The 22,312-nt window shown below is 41.0% G+C and overlaps 1 protein-coding gene across 1 annotated transcript in view; it reads left to right on the top strand.

Annotated features, from left to right (window-relative positions):
- Window positions 1-7,149: 7,149 nt before the first annotated feature.
- LOC127574402 (EMILIN-2-like) overlaps window positions 7,150-22,312 on the top strand; it is a 64,909-nt gene continuing 49,746 nt past the window's right edge. The window contains exons 1-3 of the mRNA XM_052023401.1: window positions 7,150-7,596; window positions 8,013-8,138; window positions 12,977-13,143. Of these exons, the coding sequence (XP_051879361.1) occupies window positions 7,427-7,596; window positions 8,013-8,138; window positions 12,977-13,143 (463 nt within the window). The 5' untranslated portion in view covers window positions 7,150-7,426. The remainder of the gene's footprint in view (window positions 7,597-8,012; window positions 8,139-12,976; window positions 13,144-22,312) is intronic.

Below are 22,312 nucleotides of genomic sequence, written 5' to 3'. Positions count from 1 at the left end.
CATAATATTGTAAAAGGACCCCAATTTCTGCTAGGATTAGATAGAACCACAAAAGCCAGCTAAAGTATCCCTGGAACAGAATATCTAAAAGTGTGAGTCACCAAATTCAGAATCAGATTCTGAATCATTTGCCCCACTGAGTTTTGTTTTATTTTATTCTCTAGATTGTTATAATTTCCCTGCAATATTGCATCAACAATGTTACAGTGAGTCATTTTTCTGCTGTCACTGATTCCATTCAAGCACAGGGAATAGCCTTTCTCATCTGTGGCCATATGGATATATATTCTCTAATAAGCCGTGCCTGTGGAGAGGAAAAAGCTGGACAACTCTGACTTCACTTTGTGACAGTGTATAAATCTCTTCTTAGATAGGAGCTTTAACAAATCTTGGAATTTTGCCTAAGTCAGTGTGTACAATTTTAATCTAAAACAAATGTAACCTTGTGAAAGTCCCCTGAGCCAACCCACTTGCATACTTGTATAAATTACCAGTCCCTTCTGTCATCAGAAAATGAGAAGTTTCTTGTCAGTATCACACTATAATTGTAAAAGGTCCCTTGAATAAACTCACATTTCCAGCCCATTTTATAGTACCTATGCTTTCCAAAGGAAGCCAACATTTTATTCCACTGAAATACATTAAATAGCTTGTAATTTATTGCACTTCAATAACGATTTTTTTGGTTGTCAAGCCGGGGAATAGTTATCCTCAGTTATGGCATATTTAAAAATATCCAGCAAATAACTACAAATTAAATAAACTTAATCAATCAAATAGATTTGGAATCAAGCTTATAAATTGACTTTATGGTCATTAACTCCACCATACTCCAAGTCTTCCAAGCTTGAAGTTAACTCCAATTCAGTATTAGTTTCCATAATGTAAACGAGATGATTTTACATAAACAATGTAGTAAAAGATTACAACTAATGTAACTATAAGAACAGCAGGAAAAATGTGAAGGTTATTTTTATTTATATTAACCAACAGACACATGATGTAGAAAGATAACAAATGCTGGAAATCTGGAGCCACACACAAGGGAGCTGGAGGAACTCAACGGGTCCGGCAGTGTCTATGGGGTAGAAAATGGACAGTTGACGTTTCGGGTTGAGACCCTTCATCAGAACTGGAAAGAAAGAGGGGAGACAACCAGTACAAAAGGGGGCGCGGAAGGCATGGAGCAAGAGCTGGTAGGTGGGGGGGGGGGGGGGGGGGGGGAGGTGGCGGTGGCAGTGGGGATGGAAATAATGTAAGAAGCTGGGAGGTGATGGGTGGAAGTAACAAAGGGCTGAAGAAGGTGGAATCTGAAAGGAGAGGACAGTGGACCGTGGAATAAAAGGAAGGAGGTGGAGAGGGGAATTTGTGGGAGGAATGTGTGGGTGATGTGCAGATTGAGAGGGGAGGGGAAGAGATGGGGTGAAAATCACTATGGTGCTGGAGGAACTCAGCAGGCCAGGCAGCATCCATGGAGAAAAGCAGCCGGTCAACGTTTCAGGTCAGGACCCATCTTCAGGACTGAAGATTGGAAAAGGGGATGCCCAGTATATAGGAGGGAAAAGCAGAGCAGTGATAGGTGGACAAAAGAGGGAAGGCAGGGTGGGCACAAGGTGGGGATAGGTAGATGCAGGGAGGAGGGGAGAGCAGATCCACTGGGGGATGGGTCAAAGGTAAGGAGAAAAGGGGGGAGAAAAAATGTGGGGGAGTGGGTTACCTAAAGTGGGAGGATTGAATGTTCATGCTGTTAGGCTGCAAGGTTCCAAGACGGAAAATGAGGTGCTGTTCCTCCAGTTTGCGCTTGGAATTCTGGCAGTAGAGGAGGCCGAGGACTGTCATATCAGTGATGGTGTGGGAGGGGGAGTTGAAGTGACTGATGGCGGGTAGATGCAGATCGCAGTGACTGGCAATGGGGTGATGGGGGCTGGTGGGATAAGGGAAAAGGGGGGGACAGAGGGGAGTGGTTACCGAAATCGATGTTGATGCTGTCAGTTTGGAGACTACCAAGGTGGAATATAAAGTGTTGCTCCTCCAATCTGTGTCTAGCCTCAACTTGGCAGTAGAGGAGGCTGTGGACAGACAAGTCAGTGTGGTAATGTGAAGTGGAATTAAAATGGCTAGCTACTGGGAGATCCTGGCTGTTACGGCGGATGGACCGAAGGTGATCGATGAAGCGATTCCCCCAATCAGTGCCGGATCTCACCGATTGTAGAGGAGGCTGCACCGGGAGCACCAGATGCAATAAATGACACCAATGGATTCACATGTGAAGGACTGCCTCACCTGGAAGGACTCTTTAGGGCCATGAATGGTGGTGAGGGAGGAGGTGTAGGGACAAGTGTAACACTTAGCATCGCAGGGCTGAATGCCTGGAGAGGGTTCATTGGGGAAGGACGAGCAGATGAGGGAGTCATGCAGAGAATGATCCCTGTGGAAAGTGGAGAGGGGAGGGGAAGATGTGCCTGGTGGTGGGATCCCGTTGTAGATGGCGGAAATTGCAGTGAATGATGTGTTGGCTCGTGGTAGGTGAGGACAAGGGGAACTCTATCCCTCTTATGTCTGGGGGTGGGGGAGGATGGGGTGAGGGGAGATGTACGGGGAAATAGAAGAGATATGAATGATGGCTGCATCAATAGGAGGGGAGGAGGAGCCCCGTTTTCTGAAGAAAGAGTACATCTCTGATGTCCTGGAGTTGAAAACCTCATTACAAGAACAGATGTGGCAGAGGCAGAAGAACTGAGAGAAGGGAGTTGCATCCTTGCAAGCGACAGGGTGGGAAGAGGTGTAGTCAAGGTAACCGTGGGAGTCGGTGGGTTTGCAGAAGATGTCAGTGGATAACCTGTCTCCCTAGATGGAGACAGGGAGATCAAGAAAGGGGAGAGAGGTGTCGGAGATGGACCAAGTGAATTTGAGGGCGGGGTGGAAGTTGATAGCAAAGTTGATGAAATCGACGAGCTCGGCATGGGCGCAGGAAGTGGTACCAATGTAGTGGAGAAAGAGCTGAGGAGCGTTGCCGGTGTAGGTTGGAACATGGACTGCTCCACGCAGCAATGAAAAGGCGGGCATAACTGGGGACCATTACATTATATGATGTGATTGTGTATTGGTATTGGTTTATTATTGTCACTTGTACTGAGGTACAGTGAAAAGCTGTGATGTAGGCACTTATCTATGAATCAAATGGTGAAGGGTTCTTTCCACAGATTCATGCAGCATGGAAACTGGCCCATTGACCTGAGTCCACGCCAGCTATCAAGTACCCATTCACACTTTAATCCCTCTTTATTTTCCCCACATTTCCATCAACTCCCCCCAGATTCTACCTCTCACCTATACACTAGGGGCAATTTACAGTAGCCAATTGATATCTTGGGCAGGTGGCAGAAAACTGAAGCATCCAGATGAAACCAACACAGTCATAGGGAGAATGTGCAAACTCCACACAGACAGCACCAGAGCTGTACCACAGAGACTCTTTCCTCTCCTGCACCCACACAACACCCAAGAAAAGTTCCTGACTATTTTAATGAAAGCACTGATGCTTTAAAATGACTTTATCTTCAGAGTATGTTATCCTCCAAGAGACAGTCCCAGCCAATACTAATCAATACCTTCAGTTAGTGGTCTTGTGGATAGTAATCCGGATATGAATGCTTTGTATAAAATCTTTTTATAGCTTTTACATTATAAAGCATATTTGTGAACATAACCCTGGCAGAGATTCATGTAGAAAAAAAAGAAAAAAAAAATTGAAAAAAACCTGCAGATGCTAAAAATCTGAAATAAAGAAACAGAAAATACTGGAAACACACAGCAGGTCAGGCAGCAGCTATGGAAAGAGAAAAAGACCTAACATTTGGGTCTTTGACCTGAAATGTTAACCCTATTTTTCTTTCCACTGATGTTGCCTGACCTGTTGAGTGTTTCCAGCATTTTCTGTTTTTATTATAAAGAGATTTGTGTAGTGGACATCTGTATTGGGAATATTGCTGTGGTGGTCATTGTGCTTCAAAGGAGTTTCTGTCCATGAACATTAATTCCTAATAAATTCATCAGTTCAGTTTCAGGACTACTAATTTTGCAAAACCTTGTAATATGAAAGGCATTGTTGCATTGTTTATTTTGCATATTGGCACAGCAGTTTTCACTGAGCAGAAATTTCAAATCAGCAACATAATTGTGGCTGATCCACTACCTGAGGTTGTTTAACGAGCTGAACTATAATTACAAATAGCTCATAGAAACATTTATTAGAGTTGACCTGCAATCCTGAAGTGTTATCAAAACAGTAAATGCAGCATTCACAAAGAGTTACTGTTATAATAAACTGATTTTAATTGCATCTCAGGGGATAGGTCAGTGATCCAAATCTATCACATGCCCATTCATTTCCACAGTTATATTGACTCTTAGCATCCTGTTTCATGTAAGTACTCCATTCATTCTCCCAGCTTCTCCTACTCATTCATATCTTTTTCGATGACAATATCAGTGCTTCTGAGGTGTCTTATCTTCCTTAGCTATGGCTTCCCTTGCACCAGATTTGACATGGTTCTTGACCGAGTCTGGGGTCAGATGGCATGTATGGATGAAAATGGACAGTTAATGTTTCAGGTCAAGACCCTTCATCTGGTCTGTTCCATTTCCCCCACTTCTACACTCACCCAATGTCCTCCCACTGAGGATAAATACAGGCTTCCCCTTGTCCTCACCTTTCCTCCACCAGCCTTCACAATCATCCTCTGTAATTTCAGCCAAATTTAATGGGATGCCACCACCAGACACACTCTTTTCCCTCTCCCCTCCACTTTCAGCATTCCAAAGGGACTATTCTTCTTGCAGTCTCCTTTTCTTTCAACTCTAACAAAACACTGTCCTTCTCATGGCACCTCCACCTTCAGCTGCAGGAGGTGAAACACCTGACCTTTTATCTCTTCCTTCAGCATCACCTGGAGTCCCAAAAAGTCCTTTTCAAATGAAGCAGTGAATCACTTGCTTTTCTGCCAATCCAGTGAACTGCATTCTGTGCTTAAGTAAGATCTCCTCTACACTGCAGAACCAAATGCAGGCTGGTGGTGATCACTTTGCAGAGAGTCATGTTAATGCTGGTTTTCTCTCTGTGCAGATGCTCCCGACCCTGCTTAATAGTTCCAGCATTTTCTGTTTTAGTGCAGATTCCCAGCATATGTTATAATTTGCATCCCACAGTTCCAGTGATGATTCCCTGTCCCCCGTCGTTGTTCATCTTCTATTCACATCTCCTCTGGACAGACCAGCCATGATCACCAAGCCTCCACCGTGGGCAGGCAAGGTAGTATAGTGGTTCAATTCCCGCCGCTGTCTGTAAGGAGTTTATACATTCTCCCCATGACTGTGTGGGTTTCCTCCGGGTGCTCTGATTTCCTCCCACGTTCCAAAGACGTACAGGTTAGGAAGTTGTGGGCGTGCTACGTTGGCGCCGGACGCGTGCCAACACTTGCAGGCTGCCCCCAGAACACTCTACACAAAGATGCATTTCACTGTGTGTTTCGATGTACATGCGACTAAAAGATCTTACCTTGTCTGTCTCAGCCAGATGTGGTCTCCACCCTTGTTCTCTCCTTCTCTGCAATGTAAAGCATGTTTAATTTCTAATTCTCAGTTGTGATGAAATATTCTGTTTTTTTTTCCATAGATGCTGCCTGACCCACTGAGTATTTCCAGCATTTTTTGTTTTCTTCTCATATTTCCAGTGTCTGCACTTTTTTTTGGTTTTTCAAGTGAGTTTCGGGGACTCAGTGTAAGTTGGGATTCTGAAGGCAGCATATGGGATGAGGTTAAGACTATGGAGGGAGGAAAGCAGGAAACTGGCCAGCAGCATTGGAAGGCTTTTTTTTAAAAAGAAACTGGAGAAATCTTCAGCAAATTAAATGAGGCAGGGGAAGAGGTGAAATTACTGAAGTGGAATCAGGTGGTCCAGATGATGCAGGACTTTTGGGTTCAGCTGCTCTGTCGGGGTTGATGAGTGAGTGCTGTAGGATCAAGTGTCAATGACATACACGGCATTGTGCTTTCAGATGAAGTTGCTGAGTGGGAGTACATTGATAAATGAGAGGGGTGGCAGCAAGTAGAGGATCCTTAATGGGAAAGGGACTCGGGATATGACAAATGCAAGAAGAGAAAATGTTGCAGGATATTCTCTGGCTCATTAAGAATAGAACCACTCATTTATAGTTCCAGCATTCTGCACCACTCTGTCCAGCAATAATGTCAACATATAAGAGTCCCAGTTGCAACCTCTTGACTCCCACTTTAAAAGTTAAAGTCAGAAGAGAAAGCAGCAGATTGTTAACTCTCCTCCAATGTTAAATAATTCAGATGTTGTATTAATTTACAAGTAGTCCAACTTTGAAAAATATAGTTTGCATTTGGTTCCAGTACTTGATTAATTTATGCTGTATCATCTAAAGGCCCATTCACTCCCAGATGGGATAAAGAAATCAGTTTTATTAAAGTACACTTTGGCGAACCAGCATGGGGTGAAGTGAAGAAGTTGGAATTTAAAAGCACTATTGGTGCAGCCTTAATGGGGCCTTCAATTGAATCTGCTTCAAACTGACACACCTGTGACAGTATAACAGGAAAAATCAATATTACTTCCCATTATACAGATGTTCTGTTTTATTTTTAACATCAGTACGTCCGCTTCCTATTGTCTTTTAACAAGAAGAGCAAAAATCTCGCCGTTATTTGAAGTTTATGTAAAACCATCGTATATTGTTCAAATTTAATTACTGTACAAATGAGCCAAAAATGAGTTGTCCCACCAAAGTTACAACAAGCGCTATTTTTATCTGGTTTATAGCGAGCTGGAGCCAAGCTGAATTTTTTTTGGCAAACTAGGCTTCGTGAAGAGATTATTATTTTACGAAGTTGACATGGAGCAATCTGGAAGAGATGGTGAATTGGCATCCCCTGACATTCCCTTCACCTCATGTAGTTTCGTGTGCTTTTTGAACCTTCATTCTTCTACAGATTGTTCATCCACATACTCTATATGGTTATACAGTAAAGTTACAACCAACCTCCCATCAAGACGCAGGGATGGAGCTGAAGCCAAGTTTTTTTTTTAAAAGGAGGAGCAGAGTTCCTAGTGGTGTGCCTGAAATTCCAGTGCAGAAAGTTTAACGTCATTCCGTAAAAAAAAAACTCAGACCAGAGCAACAGGAAAAGCCCGAGACCAAGGCATTTCTCTTCGGTGCACGGGGTCTGCTCTTCATCTCTCCAACGAGCAGATCCACTGCCAGTTCCACTGCTTAAGCCTCGCTCTTGCCCGACCAGAAACTCCTCGGTTCTTCTCCGGAGAAGGTTGTGCCGCCGTTTTGCATTCACAGTGACTGGGGTACAACCGAGAAAGGTGGTCACATTAAAAACTGCCCCTGCTACGATGGCCGGAAGATTAGTTGAGAGCGAGGCGATTTTCCTGAGCTGGTCTTTGATTCTGATCAGTCTTCTAGTGTCGGATGTGCAAGCAACTGTTTCATCTGCCAGTTACAATCTCTATTCTTCCAGGTCCGCTCCGCAGTACCCTGCCAACAGAGCCCCCGGGCGCGGCAAGTAAGTCAACCCTACCTAGTCCACGTTTCAAAACTTTAGCGGCTACAGAAACAGAAGTATTTCCCTTCACTCTTGCACCAAATTACGTTAACATTGCATTAAAAAGGTTAAAGCTGGTGGATGTTTTATCTGCGATTCTGTAAGGTGAGCACGATGGTTTCAATAAGTAGGTTATTTCCTTTCCATCTCACCTTGTCCAGTTTAGGGTTGCAAGTTTTGTCTCCAGCTGAAGAGTGTCACTTTTGTCATTGTTCATAAACGTCCGGGTCTGAGAACAACACCTAGTGCATTGCCCTTGGGTCAGTAGCTGCATTGAGGGGGTGGGAGTCACAGCTGTGACTTTGCCCCGGGGTCTGGTATCTGCGGTAAACTGACAGTCCCTGTGTTAATGCGTGACTTCATTCCCCTCGCTGCAGGAACTGGTGTGCTTATATTGTGAAGAAGAATGTGACCTGTTCGGTGCTGGACGGCGCACAAAGTTACATCAAGGCCGAATATCAACCGTGCCCCTGGGGTCTGGCCAACTGTCCATCTGCTGTGGTGTAAGTAAGATTAAGATGCAACGTTTCTCCCTACGTCTCCGTCCCGGGGGAACTGCCATTTCTGTAACTGCCCGAGGTACGAATTAAAGGAATAAGAATGGTGATTGCGCTCTGCAGGGGTCAGAACAATGTCATGGGTGTGTCCCTGCGCCTCGCACCCGAAGACACTTTAGCTTTTCATAAACGAGCGAGTGACTATGAAGCACAGAAACTGAGTATAAAGTTGTTAATTGGTATAGGAGTGTTGTCTTTCTCTTCACGAGCTTTACTGTAGTTTGAATCTCCAGAGTGTATTTTCTGTTTGTCACTCAAGTAAAATTGGTTCCCTTACATGACGGGCAGTAGTACTGATTCACAGAAATGCCACCAGATAAGGAAGGTTTTAGAATGGCATCTGTTCTGAAAATTGAACTCTTACACATCAATTGAAGAAAAAGTTTTAAAAGGACCGATTTACATTATGAACACGTTAGAACATTAGGGACATATTACACATGTGGGCAAATTTATGTCATTGGTCCTGTGGTAATAATGTAGACCTTTGTGTAAACTGTACATTATCCATACACTGAAATGCTCCAAACTGCAGGGAAACAGTATATTCAGTTTGTGGTTCACATCACCCAACCATATTTATCGACAACTGTTGATGCCTTGAGTCTCTTTGGCTAAGATCAGTCTCTAATTTCTGTACACACCACGAGATCACAGCGCACATTAGTTGCTGTCAGCATCTCATTTGGACTATAGTCAGATTTTTCTGGTACCGATCAAACAGAGGTCAATTGTTTCTTTTCATCAGTATAGTGTTTTAGAGCATCATCACCTCCTGTTCTAGTCATCACTAGTTTGTGATTTAATGATCTGGAGCGAAAATGAGTGGATTTAGTGCCACATTCATTAACCAATAACATAATTGTTTCAAATGTGTTCATGATGTTTAAGGTTCAACGGTTGAAGTAGAAGTTTTTCAGAACCTTAGTCTTGGTTCTGGGAGACATAAATTTGTAGTTCTTTAGGATACTGTTCTTTATAAATGGCCCTATTTAGATCCAAAATAGGGTGTACTACAGTTGTTGCCAGTGACCGTCAACTAGTAGGAGAAATTAGTTGGAAGGTCCAAGTAGAAAGAAGGGTGTCAATATATGAGTGTAATAAGGATCATGTTTTGTTGTGATTTTGTGCCATTATAGTAAAGACGTAAGAGATGGTTGTCTGCTCTTTGCGTCCTTTGTTTATTTTTGCTGCACTTTCAGCCACAGTATCATCTTTACATTTACCTTGTCGCTAGAGCTGTTATACAAGATAGACTTGCAAAGCAAAATAACGCCATAATGCAAATCACACGGTGTGACGAGCTTGCATGTGAAGAACTCTCAATTGGTAAAACACTAGAGATCTTTCAATATCTGTGGAGCTGTCGGTGAGAACGAGCCTGTTATTTTGAGAGGAAAAAAGGATAGGAATTTGAACAGTAAATTTTGACTATAATTAATTTGTATTTACACTGCATGACTTCTTTGGAGGAATAGTATGAACCTTTTGTACTATTGCAGAAGGAATGATATGCATTAAAGTGATTATGTCTGCAGTAAAGCTGCTTAGAGACCTTTATCCCTTTATCAACATCGGCATGATGATTTCCTTTATGTTGAAGAAAAACACTGAAACATTGAGATCTGTTGCTCCAGTTTCTTGGCCCTTTTGTACTAGAATAATTGCAATGGTTTCCTCTCATTAACTAATTCCCTACAATTCAACAGACCATAGGTTTCAAAAATATCTTTAGCCTGAAGTTGAGAAGAAAATGAATATAAGTACAAGATCTTTGTTGTCAGCAAGATTTCTAACATTGTATATTTTCATTTGGAATTGAGTCACACAGTATGTAATACCTTTAGCAGGGCCTCTATCCAAAATGTGAACAGGATGAGCTGAGTGCAGCTGTGCCTTCCTTGCCCACCTGCATCTTGACCCATTTCCCAGGGTATCTGACAGATGTGTCTGTCTCACAGCTGCAACTTTCATTTCTGGCCAGTCTGCAGGGAGGTGGCATTATGAATTAATTAAAAAAATATACAGAATGAAATACTTGAACAGTAAAAAGTGAGGGATGATAGTGATATGTTCTTAAAAATGACATTTGTTTTAAAATATGATATTTGCTTTCTTTCCCTCTGATTTAAAGACCCTTGGCTGTGTTGAGATAAACTTTCCACTGAAATGAACAAAACTTTGATCAGATAGGAGGGTCTCTGAAGGAAATCCTTTTAAATTTTGCAAAGCACATCTGTGGTTTAACCCCCGTAATTAAAACTGATAAGGTCCAGTGAAATGGTAGGCTAAAAGCAGTGTTATAAAATGGCATTCCTTTAATCAAGCTGTTGCATCTTACACTTTAGTTAATTATAAGAACCTTCAGCTGCAAGGAAAGAGTCTAAATAATAGATGAACAGTTAGCAATGTCTAATCTACAAATGCTGAAATTTGAGTTAACTATATTCCTTTTTAAAAAAAACCATTAGTAACTTGGGATTGCTTACAGTAGTGCTTGTGATCCTTGTGATTTTAGGCAACAAACTCTCAGATCAATGAGATTAGATTTTCACAGATGAAAGAAGCACTTTAATTTGCAATGGATAATCAGTGTGGGTCCCTTGTCTCCAGTGGAGTAATATGCAGGAAACACAGAGAAAGCTAAAAGATGTCTGGCTAATTTGAGGTTCTTCTTAGACTGCACACCTACACACTGATAAATACACCAAATATGAAAGATAATGTCTTTACGCTTACTTATGCATACCACAATGTCTTCTCCCTTTTAAAAGATGTATCGTTTAACTAGTTTTACTTGAGAAGTTTACATGTTTAACTGAGTTTCAGATTCTCTTTGATCACTGTAACTGCACGATATTGCTTGACCTTGGAGACTCCCCAGATATTGGTGTAGCCTCATCTCTCGACCTACTGAAGGAATCACTTCCTTCATGTTCTTTCAATTTCTCAGTTGTAGGACACTCAATCTTCCTCACAACCTTCCTCACTTCCATCTTTAGTGTATGGCATTGAGATGAAGTGGTCTCTGTGAACCTTTCTGGGAATCTCACTCCTACTCTTCCCAGATAACTCAACTCATCTCCACAATCTCTCTAATATTGCACTTTTTTATCTCCAATCCACCTGGTGCTTTCAGCACACAAACCTTATCAGTCAATCTGGCCCCCTCTTTACTTTTATTCCATGTGCAGTGATTTTTGCTTTGGTTTATCAACTCTTCTGCGGCAATGTACCCTGGTGTGGAATGCAGCATTGATGTGTAGCTCAGAAGGAGATCTGAGAGTTGGTGCTTCACAGAGAGGCCTGATCTAACTTGCATGGCTTCCTCTTTTAGTGCCTCTTTCATTGTGATCTCTCAGTTTTTCCAATTTAAGGTTGGGTGATGATTCTGAAATGAGGTTTGATCCCCTCTCTCTTACCAACAGTTAAAATTGAAGTGGCAGAATTGCAAACTGTTAACCAATAGTTTTCTTGTGAATATCTCCTGTTGCAAAAATCATGAGTTCTTCTGTAGTGCATTCAGTGGTGGTGAATGTTTACTTCAATCCATTTTGAATGTCTGTTTACCAATCCTAGGAAGTTGTCCACACCTTTCCCACAGTGGTTCATGCAGACATCTGTGAGTGACCTTATAGATTACTTCCACATTTGGACTTGGACTCTGAGGCTGTGATCTGCAGTGAGCTGACTGTGCACAAACAGGCTGGTTTTCCAGATGCTTCTCTATGTGAGCCAGTAGACAAAGTTACTGCTTTCTGTTAACAATGCCCAAATGCTCCATGAAGTTCCTTTACTATTCTATTCCATAGTTCTTTGTGCTTAGCTGTTGTTTGACCCCATTTGATACAGCCTTGATTTGTGGACAGATCACTTTGATGGAAAGGCATTATATTCCCATCCAAATGTGTGTGCAAATCGGTCCAGTCATTCAAAGAACACCAATGTACTTGTTTAACTTGGATTCTTTTAGCAGCAAAATTGATATATAATGACCCACTATTGGTGTATTTTGCTTCAGTTTTTGTATCAGTTACAATCTTGATCATGTATTTGCTGTGCCATTCTGTTGTCTTTTAATTAAAGTGTCTTTTTCATGAAAATACGTACATGGTTTAAAGTTAATATAATCTGCACCCTTGCTCCTTATGAAGCCATAGTGTGATGATGGTATGAAATAAAAAGTGGTACATTCTTGGAAAAGGGAAAGCAAAAAGTATCATCCCTAACTGGTTAAGATTCATAGCAGAATAAAGGGAGGTAGGGTTGCTGGTTCTGCAGTGTTTGGAGTGGCCATAGCAAAGGCAAATGCTTTCTACATTTTACACATGACCCATTGATCATTCAAGATAAAACTTATGTCAGATTTCTGAAGTATTTTGGCTAGGCCATTGGATTATTATGCAAGTTCGGAAGGATACTGGAAATGTGGAATAAAATCCATAATGATTAATTTAAAATATTTTGTGGAATGAGAGAAGCAAAACAGAAATGCTAGAAAATTCTGGGTCACGTTGCATCTGTGGTGTGTGAAACAGAGTTGACGATTTGGTTTGCTAACCTACCTGGAGTATCTCCAGAAGTTTCTACTTCATTTTCAAACTTCCAGTTCATGTAATATTGTACTTTATGTAAGGAATAAGAGGTTCTAATTCTGGATATTATCCCGTAAAACTTGATGTCTTTTTGCTTTAACAGAATAGGGCATAGGGAACCCAGCAATGCATTTTAAGTTCTATATGTTGATGGTTCACATAATTTTCTTGATCTATTTTCCTAATTAGATATCGGACCCATTTCCGCCCCACGTATAAAGTTGCATATAAGGTGGTGACTCAGCTGGCGTGGAGGTGTTGCCCTGGGTTTAAGGGTGAAGATTGTAAGGATGGTCTGTCAGCACGTACTGCAGTTTCTCCTCTGCCATCTTCTGATCCCCGAAAGAGGAATCTTAGTAAGACCACAATTTATACCTGATTATTAAATCATGTGAAATTAGGAACTTTTTGGATGAGCTTTTTGGAAATTACACATTAAATCCTTCCTCAAGTTGTGAGATCATTGTAATGTATCAAACCATTATTGTGTACCAAAGCAGTAAACTTTACTACAGTTGCCATGGATTTCATTGATTCATAATCATCTCTTGGTTGTAGTAGTATAACTTGCACAAAGGTCTATAGAAGTTAATAATGGAATGTAAAGAAACTACTTAACATAGAACAGTAGAGCACAGGAACAGACCCTTCGGCCCAGGATGTTGTGCCGAACTAATTAAGCTAATTATCCCAAATTACACTAATCCCTTCTGCCTGCTCGTGGTCCATACCCATCCATTCTCTGCATATTCATGTGCCTATCTAGGAGCCTCTTAATATCTGCCTCCATCACCACCCCTGGCGGTGCATTCCAGGCACCCACCACTCTCTGTGTGTAACAAAAAAAACTTGCCCCACACAGATCCTTTGAACTTACCCCCACCCACCTTAAGTGCATGCCCTCTAGTATCAGACATTATGACTCTGGGGGAAAAAGATACCCGCTGTCTGTCTATGCCTCTCATAATTTTATAAACTTCTATCAGGTCTCCCCTCAGCCTTCACCGCTCCAGAGAAAGCAACCCAAGTTTGTCTAACCTCTCTTCATAGCACGTGCCCTCTAATCCAGGCAGCATCCTGGTAAACCTCTTCTGCACTCTCTCTAAAGCCTCCATATCCTTCCTGTAATGGGGTGACCAGAATTAAATGCAATATTCCAGATGCTGCCTAACTAGAGTTTTATAAAGCTGCAACGTAACTTCCTGACTCATGAACTCAGTCCTTCAACTAATAAAGGCAAGCATGCCATACACCTTCTTTATCACCCTATCAATTTTTGTGGCCACTTTCGGGGAGCTACAGTCTTGGACCCCCAATGTCCCTCTGTACATCAACACTGTAAAGGGTCCTGCCATTAACTGTGTACTTTCCCTTTACATTTTATCTCCCAACACCTCACACTTGCCCAGATTAAACTCCATCTGCCATTTCTCTGCCCATATGCACAAATGATCTGTATCCTGCTGTATCCTTTGGCAGTCCTCTACACTATCCACAATACCACCAATCTTGGTGTCATCATTTAAACAACACTGTAGTTATGTGTCTACCACCTTTAGTTAGTATAGTTTATGTGTTTGTTTAGTTTGATGTCTGAGCAATAAATAGGATGCCTATCTTTTCATCTAAATTCTACAACAATAAAATTTCATGTCAACAAAATAAATATGAAATCTGGAATGTTTGCTCAGACTTTTTTTTTGTAGATTAAAGAATTTATCTTATTCCTCAAACTGATTTGATGACCTGCTAATATATTTGCTAATACATGACCTATAGTATTTTACTGGAGGTTTCACATTTCAACCACCTTTACACATCAGCACAGGATGGAGATTCTGAAAATTTCCACGTTTGTTCTTTCCTGATCTTTTTCTTTGGCTATAAAGTATCCTTTTTGTGGCAAAAGTTGTTAACATGGAATAATAAGGAATAATAAATGGTAGAACGATATTATAATTGATAGTTTTCTAAACAGTTTAGAATATTTTACATGAATGTTGACTGATATCCTTGTACCTGGCAAATTTCAGGAAAACTTCTCCCAAGTGTTTAGTAAAATGCCTTGATGTTTGCAAGGTGCTGAGTTACAGTTCATTAAGATGAAGATTTTAGGTTTATAATTGACGAAATATTTCAAAAACTGAAAGGGTTATTGTTGATTTGACTTTCATGTGAAGTTTAAATTCATAACAATTCAACTGTAGTGAACAGATGATTTTTGCATCCTTAGTATTACCATCGTTTTGTACGGTAAGCTGAAGACAACTGAGGTTGAACTGTACGAATATTATCCTTGGCAGGTGATTGTATTTCTATTTGCGATAGAGGAGGGGTTTTCAGCATTTCATTTGTGGATCTTGTGAAGTTTTTATCAGTGTAGCTCTATTAAACATTATTCAATCATTGCAAATTCCATTTGGGTAGATTTTTATAATCTACTTGTTTGTGCAGTTATCACAATTTCTGTTTGGTTGAATGTATATAATCCAATAGTTTGTACCATAGACGAAACACAAGGCTTGCACGTACTCCAAGTAATTAGGAAGACAAGTGAAATATTGGCCTTTTATTGCAAAGGCAATAGAATATAAAAATTGGAAATTCTTGCTACAGCTGTACCGTTGGTGAGATAACACCTGGAATACTATGTATAGTATAATCTCCTTACTTTGCGAGGGATATACTTGGAGTAAGTTTAGAAATGGTTCATCAGGTTGATCCTTGGGATGAAGGAGTTGATTTATAAAGAAAGGATAAGCAGGTTGGACCTTTTCTCATGGGAGCTTAGGAAAAAGGAGAGGTGATTTTATTGAATCTGTTCCAATCAAGCTCCAAAATTCTGTTGGGGCTTGATGAGGTATATGCTGAGAGAATGTTTCTACTTGTGGAGGAATCCAATAACTGGGGCATAAATTCAGAAAAGGTTGTTGAACTGGAAGGAATTTCTTCTCTCAGCATATAGTTCCCTATCCCAAAGACTTGTGGACATTAACCCATTGGACATTTTCAAGGCTGAAACAGAGAGATTTTGTAACATAAGGAAGTTGAGCATTACAGGGAACAAGCAGAAAAATGAAGATGGCGTTGAGGTCAGATTAGCTATGATCTTATTGAATGGCAGGGCAGGCTGGAGGGAGCTTAAGGCATGCTCCTGCTCCAAGTCTTGTTCCTAAACCTTTCCAAGTATGTGGTTAGGTCTCTGCTGGAGAAATATATCCACTTCTGGACTGTTCTAATTTAATGAAGAATTTGGAGAGGTTGCAGAGGAAAGTTACTGGGATAATATCATTGATGAAGGATTTCAGTTTCGTGAAAAGTTTCAAGAAGTTGTCATTGGTTTCATAGAAGGTTAAGGGCAAAGTTTAAGGGATTTTGACACAGATGGTAGGAAGGTGTCAAGGGGTTCTGTAACCAGGGAGTCATGGTATTAAAATGATTCAGAAAGAGAGGAAAAGGGATGCCTCTTCTACACAGATTTGTTAGGATCTGGAACACACTATCTAAAGGGTTGGTGAAATTTGATTGCATGGGAGCTTCTGAAGAAAAAAAGAATTGGACATGGAGTTGGAAAGGACTCCTTTGGAGTTTTATGGAGAGCAAACTGGCTTGTGGGACAAATTGGATGGCTCAGGCTGCACAGATATGTCGAGTGGAATGGACTACTAAGCTGTATTCTATAATTTGCTTATTGTTGTATTGCTGAGAGTAGAAGTTGGTGATTCAATATTGTGGTAAGAGAAGGAGGGACGGTGATGGAATAGGATGATAGTTTGTGCCTTGGTCCTAACACCATGTTGAATATCAGCAGATGTGACTCTGGAGCACTCTGCTGGCATGGTAGTCTTTGCCGCACTTGCTGTGGGTTAAGGTTGAGAGGTTGCAAAATTTGCTTACCTCTGTTTTCTCTGAGACCTCTTCTCAGACCCCAGCAATTTTCGTTCTGTCTTGCCTCTTCTGAAATAACCACTGACAGCCAGCGGCTATTCCTCAGGTGTCTGTGCTGATGCCCGCCACCTTCCCGTCCCACATATGCTGTATAACTAGATCCAGTCTTTGAATGAACTGAAAACCTATGACAGCAACATCGAGAAGAACGTGCCAAAGACTATCAGCGTCAGAATGCAACCAGTCTGATCTTGCTGAGGATTTCGAAAGATCACAATTATTGCTCCTCGTTTTTCCATGAGAGGAATGGATCGCACTGTGCATCTTTGCAGACAGTCAGCTACTTCAGCACCTTGAGTAAACCACCTCTGCTTGTGCAATCAAATGTCTTGGTGAGGTCAATAAAGGCAAAGTATTGTTCACAGCATTTCTCTTACAACTGCTGAATCGAGAAAATTATGTCAATTTGTCAATGTCCTGGTTCAAAAAACCCCACTGGGACTTGGGGCCAATGCGTGCAGCCAAGATTTGTGCTCTGAGCAGGGGCAGATGCTTTTCCCTGGATGTTCAGCAGGGAAATGGCTCAACGATTGTTGGAATTGCTGCGATCACCCTTGTTCCGATACGAGGTTGTAATCTTTGTATCCCTTGTATCTGGGGCAATGGTCTCCTCCTTCCAACAGGGACAGAGGCTCAAGCAGATGTTGCAGGATTGCCTGCTTCCCATGCTTCAAGAGTTCAAGTGGAACGGCATCATCACTCAGATCTTTGACCAGGGCCGGCAAGTCAATGTTTTTACTTGGCTACCCTAAAGTATCATTTGTATCTATCTCTTTCTTGACAGGCAGGTTCTATAGGATGTTCACACCCTCTATGGTGACGATATTTTCCCTGGAGTACAATTAGGGTTACACCCGTCTCTCCATCTGTTTATTCCAAGTACTGATGAGATTTTAGTACAGCTATTTTTTTTAGGTGATGGAGCTGTTGCTTTTTTAATCCCATTCTAATAGTTCTAGCATTCCTTGTGTCAAGAGGACAAATGGATACTGTGAGATTTGCATCCAGCAGTGGTTGGCACAGCACCAAGTGGTCTGTTGGACTCTACTTTGAGCACCTCTTTATGCATTCAGCGCCGTCTGGTTCGTTTCTCCCTCGTACTTGGAGAGGTGGGTCATTTGGCTTCAGCGACAGGTTCCATTACAACGATGTTGGCCTTGAACCAGTCAGCATTTTTCCGATCTTGCTTCCCTGATTAGTGAGAGTGCAGTGTTGTAAATGGTGTCTCAAATTATATTCCAGCTCAATTCTGCACTTTGAATGCAAGTACCACAGAATGTTGTACAAAGGAATTGAGGAACTTGTTGATTTGTATTTGGTTAGGCAACGTCGCTGACTTTGTTGCAGGGATGGCCTTTCTGGTTTGAATAAAAAAGTTTCAAGAGTTGCATGTGGACTTTAATACACAATGGAAAGTGATCTGTGTCACAGTCAGTGCTGTGGCAACTGTGTGCATTGGGGATGCTATTAAGAGAGTTGCATCTAGTAATTAAGATCCAGTGTCATGATCATCGATGTCCTCAGGGCATCTTATGATATAGTTTGTTCTGAAAATATGTAGTGGCTTCATAGAACTCATGACAGTTCAGGTTCTGTCCATTTTCATTTATATTTCCCAGGCTGTGATATCCAGGACAAGTAGGTCAAGCTTCATAGTCTTCCCATACACTTGAATAGAAGAGTCCCAGCAAGGTAAAGGTGCTCTGTCTCGGGGGTTTCACTGAAGGCAGTGTTAAATTCCATGTGGAACTGATCTTCTGTGTCTGTTATGATACATGGCATTCATGAGATTAACTAGTTTGGGTTGAGAGGCGGATAGAAAGAATATGTTCAGAGCCATTTATTGAGTTCCTCATGGTAAGGCCTACACCTTACCCATTTCCTCTGAATGCCCCTAAAACTCCAAGCAGCCATGAAACTGGCATGCTATGGTTGGTAGGTAGCTTACTAGTCGAAGGATATCTTGTTAAAAGTGGATGGTAGCTCACCGGTAGGATAGAATGATCCATCCCATTGCTAAGGACAACCTATAACTCCCATTGAGTTTGGCTTGTTCTCATAACCTGAGTTGTGTCAATACTCCACAACAAGGCTAGGATGACCTCTTCAGGTTTGGGCAGAATTTATGAAGAGCCTGGGCTACCCAAATGTCAGGGTTCTATCCCTTAGCCTTCCCAGATGGGTCTAAAGATTGCAAGGCATGCTATTTGGCAACAGCTTGGTTACCAGAAAGATAACCTAGTTGGGCATTGGCCTGCCTTTGGTTACTGCTCCAGATTTCTTTTCAGGGTAAGCTCCCTTAGTCCTTCTCTTTGTTGAGATACCCACAAGACAATAGGGCTATTTTGAAATAAAGAAGTATGTTAGAGTTATAAGTACCAACATCAAACATCCTAATCAACAGGTTGGCATTATTCTGTTTCAGGATTTTGATCTGTTTTACCTGAGAGGGATTTTTGATTTTTGGTGAATTCAAAGTTCTGCCAAAATTCTAATATTTCAGTTCTATGTACCAGTGCCACAATTTTTTTTCTATGAAATGCTGCAAATACTTGAATAATAAGTGCCTAGTTATCTCAATATTCCTCTTGAATTATATTCGATTTATGTTTGTGGAAAATATGAAAGATGCATTCAGACAATTCTAGTGAGTGTTCATGTGCCAAGAGGATATGGACAAGCTGAGTGAGTGAGGGCATGGAAAATGGAATATAATGTTGAAAAGTGTGAGATCATCCACTTTGATGCACATAACAGAAAAACAGGTTACTTGTTAAATGGTGGGACTTGGGTAGTGTTAATATTAAGTGACCTAGATGCTCCTGTATACAAGTTACTGAAGGCCACGATGTAGATCCAGCAAGTGGTTGGGAGGGTGAATGGTATGTTAGTCTTTATTATGACAGGGTTTGATTTCAGGAGTAAGGATGTCTTATTGAAATTATATAGGGCCTTATTGAGACTGCAGCTAGAGAAATGTGAACAGTTTTAGTCTCCTTACCTAAGAAGGGATATACTTGCCATTGATTCACTAGACTGGTTCAAAGGATTGTGAGTAAGTTGTATAAGGAGAGATTGAAAAGACTAGTCTTGCTTTTTCTAGAGTTTAGAAGAACATAAAACGATCTCAATGAAACTTATAAGATTCTTGAAGGGCTAGACAGGCTGGATAGAATGAGTATGTTTCCCCTGACTGAGTTTAGAACCAGTGGACACCATTTGTAAATAAGGAGTAGTCTGTTTAGGACAAAAATGAGGAGGGACTTCTTCACTCAGAAGATAGCGAACGTTTGGCATTGTCTACCATGGACAGCTCTGGACGCTCAGGCATTGTGCTCATTCAAAATGGAGATTAGTAGATTTCTGGGCATTAAGAGACTCTAGGGATATGGAAATAATGTTGGAAAATGGAACTGAAGTGGAAGAGCAGCTGTAATCTTGATGAATGCTAGAGCAAGCTCAGAGTCAACGGCTTACTACTGCTCTGAGTTCATATGTTTTTGCATGTTGAAATAAATGTCCCATCCTGAGTTTTGGTCACCTTGCCATAGGATAGATGCCATTAAGCTGGAATGAGTGGAGAAAAGATTTGTGAGAATATTGCCAGGACTTGAGGCACTGTGTTATAGAGAGAAGTTGAGCAGGCTTGAACTTTATTCATTGGAGCATAGGAGAATGAGGGTTGATCTTAGAGGTGTATAAAATCATGATAGGGTGAATGGACACAGTCTTTTTCCCAGGGTAGGGAAATCAAGAACATAGGTTTAAGGTGAAAGGGGAGAGATATAATAGGAACCTGAAGCGCAACTTTTTCATCCAGCGGGTCGTCTATATATGGAATTAGCTGCCAGAGGAAGTGGCTGAGGCAGGTACATTAATATAATTTAAAAGGCACTTGGACAGGTATATGGATAGGAAAGGTTTAGAGGGACATGGGCCAAACACAGACAAATGAGACTAGCTTAGATGGGCATCTTGATTGGCATGGACCAGTTGGGCTAAAGGGCCTGTTTCTATGCTCTATAGTTCAAGCAGGGATTGGTTGGGAGAAATCTACTACTGTAAAGTGGGATGGTTCATTATTATGCCTAGGCTTGTGCTAATGTTTGATTAGATATTGACTAATGAAGGTAGACTCTTGACTGGAACCGATGCAGGATCCACTTAGAAGAACAAGGGACTGAACCCAAGAGAACATCTACATGTGACTTAACATCTGTCCCACACACGCTGACAAAAGGCAAACCTGAGGTTTTGGGAGCAGTTTAGATTTCAGCAAAGAAATTGATCAAGAGAGCAAAAATAATGAGAGTAAATCTGCAGAGAAAAGTGGACAATAAAAGCTTCTCTAAATACATAAAAAGGAACATTAGTGTAGGCCCCCTACAGTCCGAAACTGGAAAATTTCTAATGGAGGAAGAGGAAAATGGCAGAGCAATTAAATAAATGCTTTGGACACAAGTAATTATCCAGAAATATTAGCGAATACTGAATTTGGGGAACTGAAGGAAATTAATTTTAGTAAGAAAATAATGCTTAATTAATGGCACTGAAATACAATAAATCCCCAGGCCTGATAATTTGCACCCCAGAATACTAAAAGAGGTAGCCATAGAAACAGTTGATGCATTGGTTATTGTTTTCTAGAATTCAATAGATTATGGAATAGTTCCTGAATATAAGGGGGCTGGTAAATCAAAACAGGAAAGGATAGGACGTCTTTGGGTTACAAATACGCAAGTTATGGACACCCCTACACAAGAACGAGCTCCGTAATATTAGTACGTTGAATAGTCTGACGTGCTTGCATATGGTTGTTCCTATGAATGGCAGAACTAATGTCATTGCTCTCTCACGCTCTTGCGCTCTCGCTCGCTCTCCACTTTTGGTAATTATTCTTTCTTATCCATCTTATGTGCTTTTGATGCTATTCGTTACAATATTATGGAGGTATAATTCAAGTTTGTTTATTGTTGTCATAGGCATACATACACAGGGTATAAATGCCATGAAAATTAGTTCTTTGCAGCAGCAGCACAGTATATTACAAGATGAAGACTAACATAAGCTTTAAAATATTATACATAATTTACTTGTGTGCAAGAAACCAATAAAATAAACATAACAATAGTGGAAGATTGAGAGAGAGAGAGAGAGAGAGAAAAATATGGTAACCATATCAAGTGATTTTTTGCGTATTTTCTGACTTATGGACAAAATTGACTTAAGGACCTTTGTAAAAACAGAATCAGTTCGTTACTCAGGAACAGCATGTACAGATCAGTTCAGTTCGCCTAACATCAGCAGTAGACAGAATGCTAGAAACCATTATAAAGGATGAGAAAGCAGGACACCTGGAAAACATCAACAGGATTAGACAAAGTAAGCATGGATTTCTGGAAGGGAAATCATGTTTGACAGGCCTACAGAAGTTTTTTGAAGATGTAACTGGTGAAAGAGATAAAGGAAATCAATAGATAAAGTGTACAGTACTTGGATGAAGTCCCATGTAGAAGGTTAGTGTGTAAGCTTAAAGTGTATGGTATTGGTATAATGTATTAGACAGACAGGAAACAG

The sequence above is a fragment of the Pristis pectinata genome, chromosome 9 (assembly GCF_009764475.1).
Source record: "Pristis pectinata isolate sPriPec2 chromosome 9, sPriPec2.1.pri, whole genome shotgun sequence".
Classification (NCBI taxonomy): domain Eukaryota; kingdom Metazoa; phylum Chordata; class Chondrichthyes; order Rhinopristiformes; family Pristidae; genus Pristis; species Pristis pectinata.
Note: the sequence above shows the minus strand (reverse complement) of the source record. Positions and strands in the feature narration are given on the sequence as shown.